The sequence below is a fragment of the Gracilinanus agilis genome, chromosome 4 (genome assembly GCF_016433145.1).
Source record: "Gracilinanus agilis isolate LMUSP501 chromosome 4, AgileGrace, whole genome shotgun sequence".
Classification (NCBI taxonomy): domain Eukaryota; kingdom Metazoa; phylum Chordata; class Mammalia; order Didelphimorphia; family Didelphidae; genus Gracilinanus; species Gracilinanus agilis.
The window spans coordinates 412582443-412591757 of NC_058133.1; the positions used below are offsets into that span (position 1 = coordinate 412582443).

The following is a 9315-nucleotide window of genomic DNA, read 5'->3' on the forward strand; positions in this document are numbered from 1 at the left end:
GTAATATAGCCTTTAACTCTGGGCTGGTGCCTGAGAGTTATATTTTACTTGAGCATCCCAGAATGACAGAGAAGATAATGTTCTCCTTTAATCTCATATTAATGGTATTTAACAATAGAACTTGATTGACTAAAAGGTGGTAAAATCCTGGGCCTGTCTCTTTGAGTAGGTAATACCTACTAAAAATGTGAGGTCTCTCCTGAAGCTTGCGTTTTTTTCCCAAGATTAAGAAAATAAACCATTAGCACCATAATGGCCACTTGTGAATTTCTCCTCTACCCCTTTTAATATTAAGTATTTCTCTTTCCTCTTGGTATCTTCTTTGGGGATCTGGTAGGATCTTTTTGCCAGATTTGTGTCCGGGTCCATTTTGACATGGTGGGCCACTACCGACGTTCTCCCCAACAAAGAGAAGACATCTCCAGAATCTTCCTGAGAGTTCTGTGTTTTCCATTGCTGCCTGATATGGGCACGTCCTTAGGGCCTGCCATCTCTTGGACCTGACGACCTAAATCCTCGCTTCTTCCGTCTGGGTGAATCAAGAGAGCTTCCTGTGCCCACTAGGGTTTCAACAAGTTGACATGATGAATCCTTTTCTCTTTCTTGTTTATCTGGGCACAGGAACTCGTAATCGACTGGACCGATTCTCCAGACTACTTCGTATGGGGCTTGCCACTTTGCCCGGAGCTTGCTCTCGTTGTTGTGCAGAAGGAGGAGCACGCTATCCCCCGGCTGAAACTCTCGAACATCTTTATTGAATGCCTAGCCTGGGTCTATAGGGCCTGGGTCAGGTTTTCGCCTAAAAGTCACCCGAGCAGGTCCATTCACTCCCATATTTTTAAACATATTTGTAGCATGCTGGCAGCCTCAGTTACTTTCTCGGTTAGCTTTCTGAGATCCTCTAAGGCAAACGATGCCTTTGAGTTACAACTCACATGGGGGGGGGAAAAAACCCTATGCAAGTTGAAGGATTCTTCTCATTGTGGAAAACCAAACTTTATCCTGGTTATCTTTCTAAATTTAGTTAGACATAAAAAATGTTGAGTCTAATGCCTTGCTTCAGTCATCTTACCCCCTCTCTTTATGCCTGTTTTAGCAAGGGTGACATAAAATTCTTTTAGAATTCTTATCAGCAAAGAGAAAATTTAATAACTTGGACATTATTCCCATTATTTTAGCTATAATGTATATCTGGTCTATGTTTATCTATATATATTAATTCTTCATTATATCTAAATTGATAAAGTATCAGAACTCTTAGAAGTAGGAAAAACCCTCATTCACATATTAATATCCTAGCTTTATGTAAAGGAGATATTTTGGCCATCTTTCCAAGATGTCTCTCTGTCTTCCTATAATCTGCCTCTCATGTTGGGTGAAAATGGTCTTCTTTATATTTTCTCATCAAATCTAGTTGGGAAACAAAATTCTTGGACTATTTTTTCTACTTGGTCTGGCACTTTATTCCAAAACTCAAAATTGTATATAAAAACAATTCTGGGTTATCTTGGAATTTTAGAGCTAAAAGAGACTTTATGCAAATATATAGCTTACATCTCTAATACTTTATCTGTGGGTTCTTTTTTTTTACCACCAGTTGACTTCCCTGTGGTCTTCCATGCAGTATGTTTCTAGGATTTTTATTGCTATCAAGTGATATATACTAGGGTAGCTAGGTGTCTCAGTGAATAGAGAACCAGATTTGGAAATGAGGGGTCTTGGGTTCTCATCTGGTCTCAGACATTTCCCAGCTCTGTGACCCTGGATAAGTCACTTAACCCCAGTTGCCTCACTCTTGTTATTCTTCTGCCTTGGAACCAATACTTAGTATCAGTTCTAAGAAAGAAAGTAAAGGTTTCTTTAAAATGATATATACTAAGGGAATTCAAATTAGCTTTAATATTGACCTTACAAAAGGGGCAGCATATTTTGTCCCTCCTAAAAAAATGTCTGAGTAGTCAGTAAGTGTGTTTCTTCAACACCAGTTATAAAGCTAACAAAGGGCTTTACAAATATCTCATTTAATTCTCACTTCAATCTTGTGAAGTGGATACTATTATTATCCTATTTTACAAATAAGGAAATTAAACTAATAGGGAAGTTAAATGATTTTCCCAACACCACTTAGCAAATAAGTGCCTGAGGGAGGATTTTAACTCAGGTTGTCCTGTCTCCAAGCCAAACTGTGTGAGAGATAGAAATGTAGGTTATTTCAGAAGTCTCAACTAATAAAGCTTTAAACTCCATAAGACTTTTGGGACACCCTGTATAAGAAGGAAGGGTTCAATGAAGAAGCTTATCATCTAGTTAGAGAGAAAAGACTAATAAAAACACAAATTCATAGATTATTACAGCTAGAAGAAGCTTCAGATCATTTAGTCCAATTCCCTCATTCTTAGCATAAGACCACTGAGAAAGAAAGGATAAATAATTTGATTAAAAACCACATAGCTAATTAGCGGTAGACTCTGATTCCTAGAGAAATCCTAGATCCAGGGTTTCATGATACTAGCACTGGAAGTTTTCCATCACAGCCAGAAAAAGATAGTTTGGGTTTTTGTTTTTGTTTTTTTTTGGGGGGAGGGAACAATTAAATGGAAATACTACTTTATCTTAAGAGGTGCCACAAACTGAAAACATAAATTCAAGGAAATTTGCACAAATTCATGGATGTAGCCACAACAGAGTTCATATAGTAAAAATAGTCATTTGAACTACATGATCTTCATTTTTGAGGTCAACATCAGGGAATTCAAACAAATCTTTTAGAGAAATGTTGCTGTCTATAGAACCCGAGGGCCTGGGTTTCAAATGCAACCTGTTCAACCTTAGGCAAATTGCTTTAGCCTCCCTGGGCCTCAGTTTCCATGTCTTTAAAATGAGGATATTGGACTACTGGCCTCTGAAGTCCCTTCCAGATCTAGATCTATAATTCTTTCAGTGTCCAAGGCAGAATTATTGCTGAACCCTGGGAATTTCCCAAGATGAAATCTTTTTTGTTATCATAAAAGAATATTTCTAATAAATTATTAGGGAGTTACTAAGATATGAACAACATGAGAAGTTTAATCTGGCCTCAAACACTTCCTTGCTCTGTGACCCTGGGCAAGTCGCTTAATCACAAATGCTTAACTCTTGCCATTCTTCTGTCTTAGAATTGATACTAAGAAAGAAGATAAGGGTTTTAAAAAAAAATGTTTAACCATTCTGGACAAGATGGTGAAAATTATATGGTCTACATTTTGATCCAATAAGTAAAGTAAATCCTATTTACCTGGACAAATATCTCTTATGACACAAATATGATGCTGATATCTAAACCAAGAAGAGCTTAAGAGAAAGAAACAATAGACTAAAGATCAGTAATACCTGAGGATTTGGTAAAATGAAAAGTAAAATAAGTAAACTATCAAATAGTCATAAAATGCTATGAGGATTATCTTAGTTTATAAGTAATGTTTCAAAAAGGCTAAAGAGAACTAACAACACTATCAAAAATAAGAGGTGGAATGTCATCTGAGAGGTCATTGAGTCCACCCTCTTCATTTTCTATACAAGCTAACTGAGTGCTACAGAGATGATATGCCCATAGCCTGACCTCCTTGTATGTTACCAGAATTACTAATTAATGGGATGAATCCTTTGGTCACTTTCACAAAAACAACATGGAAGTCATAGAATGTGCTGGAAGGGATCTTTGATGTCAAGAATCCCAACTTCTCAATTTACACACAAGGAAACAAGCCCAGACAGAGAAAATGACTTGTATGAATTCACAAAAACTGAATCCAGAGCTGCTGACTCACTCCACTGTCCTTTCCATCTTGTTATGTTATACATTTCTCTGCTTTTAAAATTTTAATAGAAACAATAATTTTTGTTAACAGTATAATACTTCTTCCTTTAAGCAAGCATTTTTTTAAACTTTATTTCACTTTGAGTAATTTTTAAATGAATTTTTGTTAGCAATATATTGCTTTTTAACTTATGTTGTGATTTCTTCAATCTGGACATTTGCCCCATGAATACAGATTAGAATTAGAGCAGAATTGATGAACCATTAGCAATAGGAGGGTATATTACACATGTGCAGTATACCTAATAATGCACTCTAGTTCCAAATATAATGAGTTTTGCTATTACTCACAATTCAGGCTTTCTTCCCTTTATGTTTGATAATCTAGTATCAACTGTTCTTGCAAGTATTTATAGTTATATTTTCATAGTGGTACTGTTCAAAAGAAACTTTTTTAACATGTCCTTACTGCCTGTTTTTCCTTTGAAAGTATAATCTTATTGGACTTACTCAAATGGTTTTTGAAAGTAAAAAAGCCAGTGTACTATGCAATGTCTTTCTAAAAACCCAACTTATACCACCTTTGTCTAGATCAGAATGAGTAAGGTCTGACCAAATATCAATTGGTATTTTGGTAAATGACTAGATTTAGTTTCCCTAGGTTCAGTTTTACCATGTTGGTGAAATACTATCACTTTCAGGTTGAATAATATGGACTTTGGGGCAGCTGTTTGTTTTTTGTCTCTTAAGTGAACTGATAAATCTACACTTTTGTTTTTGTCTTTCAGGGAATAAAAATGACAAGTTGTTTTTTTTTTCTTTTAACAAAGGCTACTTAGACTCGAAATCTCAGTCTTAGCATGAAATTTGGGCTAGAAAAAGAAAGGATTGGGAAATGTATCCACTAAAGTCAAAGCTAAACCAGAGGAAAGGGAATATGTCTTCAGGTATATAAAGGGCATAAAAGGATAACAAACAACTGTATCCAGTGTTTCTAGGAGCAAAACAAAAAGACAGAGAAGCATATGATTCGTATGTCCTCCTTGGTTCTCCAGGAGAATGGTATTTTCAATAATCAAAAGAAATATGCAAGATGTGAAGATTAGAAACATCTCCATCCCAAATGATCATACCAACTATTTGTGCCCAACTTGTAGTAGAGCCTTCCCAGTTTGTATTGGTCTGATCAATAGATGGACACACTATATATTGACTCTGACATAGTGATGTCATTTTGGTCCTCTTTAAGTATGAATTTAAGTATGAACAACCCACTTTCACCAATTCTAAGCTTCAGTTGCTTCAGCTATAGACAGATGGAACTACACATTAACTTAGTCTCTGAAGACTCTTTAGACTTCCATTCCTACATTTACTTTGATAGCTGTCTCCATACACATGTTTAATCTATTTAGAAATCATTGCACTTGGAATTGGAGCAAAAGTTCCTTGGAAGGAATTGTAGCACTTCATCAAAAACAATACTTGGTATCCAAATGAATAATAATATTTTTTAAAACTGAACAATAACAACTGATTTGGTACAAGGATGGTTTACTTTTTACAATTGGGAACTAAATCCTTTAGTTGCCTGAAATATGTAAGAGTGATGTTGAATAGATGAAAGTAAATTACCTATTTCTTGAATGACCCCAAGCCATGAGAGTCCAAGATACATTATTATATAGGCAACAAAGCAGGGAACTTCTTAAGTGGTAGAAAATTGTTTGGAACAGGTTTCAAAATAAAAATTGAGTAATAATAATAACTCGCATTTATATAGCATTTTAATGTTTGCAAACCACTTTAAAAATACTCTCTTATTCAGTCTTCACAACAACTCTGGGTTGTAGATGCCATTACTATCCCTATTTTTCAGATAAGGGAACTGAGGCAGACAAAGGTTAAGTGGCTTGCCCATAGTCATATAGCTAAGTATATGAGGCAGGAAAGGAATACAGGTCTAGGTCTTCCTAGATCAGATGTTCTTTCTGCTGTGCAACTAGCTGCCTGTGTGCAGAAACAGTTGTAGGGAGTAGGCTTCTCTGGATCACATTGTTCAACAGCTGTCAAAAATAATAACTAACTAAAGGTAGACCTTGGGTTACAAGTTGTTGTGATTTCTGTTTTAATAAGTACCTCATTTTTTATTGGTCAGAGTTTACATACATTCTTATTTCGTGGTATCTTATTTCAGCATGCTTTCACCTTTTCAACTTGTGAGAATAATTAGGAATTTATATTGACAATGATGGATACCTGCAGATATGTCCCTGGTATCAGATACTCAAGAATTATAAAATTAAAAATGACCTTTGTAAGGAATAATTTCCTAGAATTGGAAGAAGAAATAGTTTATTTCATATTGACATCTGCTTAATATTTCCTTATCCTCAACCTTAACCTGAATACTATATTTAATGCTTATATGAAATACTATTGATTTTTATCTTTGGTGACTATTGAAATTATCCCATGAATGTTTAATTTTGTCTAAATATTTATATCTTGTAGGTGCTAGGATTGCTGAATATTCCCAACTCTATGATCAGATTGTATTCAGAGGGACACCCCTTAAAACAAAGAAGGATGGCTGGGCCAGTCCGGGAGGGTCACCAATCCTCCGTGCTTCATCACCACCGTCTATGTCTCTTTCCCATTCTCAGTTTGATGATGAAAGCGCTCAAACGGAAGACTGGCTTTTGCACTCCACATACAGTAATGGAGAATTAGCAGATTTCTGTGCCTGGCCTCATGAAGATACCAAGGCAAGGTATTCTCATTCAGAGATGAATGCAAAAAGTACTCCACGGCAGCTGCCCACAGTTTATTCTGTGCCTTTGCTTCAAACATCTACCCCTCTGCAAGGTCCTGTACAAAGAAGGAGTGTCGTAATAAGCCAGCCTAATAAAGAAAATTTACGTCACATCAACGCTTATAATTCTTTAGGCAGAAAAGGAACCAGTTATAAATCCCAGTCATACACCTGGTCCCAGTCGGCTTCTTCAATTGTGTTAAACAAATTGGTGGACTCTATCAACTACCCAAATGAAATGGGAAAGAAACAGCTCTCTTCACAAAGAAGCTCAAGGTGTAATAGTCAACAGGATTTGTTACTGGGTACTGCTGTTCCAGATCATCAAGGTTCTGAAAAATGCTCTGATGTGACTCTCCAAGATTCTCAGAAGGTTCTAGTAGTGAATAAAAATTTACCATCAAATGCCCAGATAGCCACACAGAACTATTTTTCCAATTTCAAAGAGGTAGAAGGAGATGAAGATGATTACGTAGAGATAAAATCAGAAGAGGATGAATCAGACCTAGAGACAGCTCAGAATCATCCCCAGAAATCTGATCCAAAGATTAGGGATACTGATCTCTCTGATGATCACCATAGCAATATCACCTCTTATTCTTTAAGCAGCCCTTGTGCTTCTTCTACAAAACCAGTAAACAGCAAACTTGGTCTTTCACCTTACTTAACATATGGTGACTCTGACAAACTAAATGAATACCTGTGGAGTGACTCCTCACCCAATCAGCAGAACATTGTCCAGGCTCTAAGGGAAAAGTTTCAGTGTCTTAGCTCAAGCAGTTTTGCCTAATGTACTTAATAGTTTCTGTCTGTACTGTCTTTTTACAACACACATGTACTACAAATACTAATAACATATTTCAATGTAGAGTTCACACAGCAATATGGAAACTGTAGATATATAAGATATGGCACATTATGTTGAAAAGTTTGAAACAGACAAGACTGTACTAGTAGCAGATATAAACATCTAATGGCATATTTTCTGATGAAGATTGATTTCTCCTAAGTCAATTTTACTTGAACATCCATAGCTTATTCTTCTTATTTTCTGCTTTCATCTCAGAGTTTGGTCTTTTTTAATAGTCTGGTCTTTTTTCCATATCTTGACAGTACTGTTCAGATTTTTAAAAATCTAGTACTTCCATGCAACCATATTAATATAATTGGATGGCAGTTGTTATCACAAGCAGCATAGCAAACACCATTAAAAAATTTTTTTAAGTGTTTTAGGTTAAAAGTTAAGTCCAGGGATAATACTACTATCTAAAGGATACCTGGGACAGTTTGACACCTGCTATAAGTTATTATCACTCCTGCTTTTCTCAGTGTTTGGCAAAACCTTCTATTGGAATAGCCTTTTAAAGGGGTAGTGAATGTGTTGTCTATTTTTTGGTTTCTGCTGGGAGCTCAGATAAGTTGCTAATTAGTCTTTAAAATTATATGACCAGAAAGAATTAGACCACCCCAGGATCAAAACATTAGAAGGGGGAAAAAAAATCTCCGCTGGGTTTTTTGTTTTGTTTTGTTTTGTTTTTACATGAGTGATCTCTTTCACAATTGCCACTTTTGCTCTTTGAAAAAAAGGCCTTGAGAATATGATTGAAGCTCACATTGCTGATTTTATGACTCCAGGAATATAGTGATTCCTGCAGGCCCCATCAAAAATCAGAACTTGTTAGGTATTGGAGATCACACCCTGTTAGGAATAGTTTATTTTCCATTTTAAGTTGAATACAAAAATCTTCTTAAATATATTGAAGTATCTTTCATATGAAGAAAACAGATTATTCTTACATAAAAACCAAAGCATTTTTAAACTGCTCCCCCTTCCCCAAAGTTGTATATTTTCAAAGGGCATTCGCCTATATGCATGCTCATGAATCTGGGACTGGACTAAAAATATTTCTCAAGGGTTACTAGTGACTTGTGGGAATGCCACTTAATTTTGTTTTATTTGCATGTAATATATGTTTGTGTTTGTACATACAAATCTATGTTAAAGATATTTACAAAGAGAGGCTCATTATGAAATTCTCTTCACCAGTTTTGCCAACTGACATTTTAACCTTGCATTGCTATTACTGTATCCAGATAGCAGTGTACACTAGTGCTGCCTAGAGACACAAAATGCATAGGACCTCAGAAGGCCTCTTTTCATAGTTTCTTATTTGGGGAATACGGTAGCAGATTTACTTAAGTTTAATTTAAAGAGAGTCTACTTAGTCACAAGTTCTCATGAACAAAATATGAAGTTAAAAGATCTTATACAGCAATAAGATAGATTTTCAAAATATGAACTTCATAGTCTCATCTGAAGCAGTTATAGATATAGTCTTGCCCCCTTCACCACCACCACCACATTTTTTCCATTTGGATAAGCAAATGTAATTAAGTATGATTTTTAGGGCCATCTGTACTGTCTTCTTTAAAATGAGTGAAACAAAGACAAAGTACAAAATCAAAGTGGCATCTTACTTCCTTTCCCTGTGTTAAACTGAATGCCTCATTTTTTTAAAATACAAAACATAAAATGTGATTCTCCTTATCAGTGATGGATGGTTAAAACATCTTAAAAAACAACATATATTTCACTCTTCAAATCATTCTTTGCTTGAATTCTGCTCTTTTTCTTCACCCAAAGTGCTGGTTTTGGTGGCGTTAATATGATACTAAATGAATCCTTCACCCTTTTGATGAATTT

The 9315-nt window shown here is 35.6% G+C and overlaps 1 protein-coding gene across 3 annotated transcripts in view; it reads left to right on the forward strand.

Annotated features, from left to right (window-relative positions):
* PLEKHG1 (pleckstrin homology and RhoGEF domain containing G1) overlaps positions 1-7401 on the forward strand; it is a 103707-nt gene extending 96306 nt beyond the window's left edge. For all 3 annotated transcript variants that reach the window (XM_044671675.1, XM_044671676.1, XM_044671677.1), the window contains one exon: positions 6311-7401. In XM_044671675.1, the coding sequence (XP_044527610.1) occupies positions 6311-7401 (1091 nt within the window). The remainder of the gene's footprint in view (positions 1-6310) is intronic.
* Positions 7402-9315: the final 1914 nt, after the last annotated feature.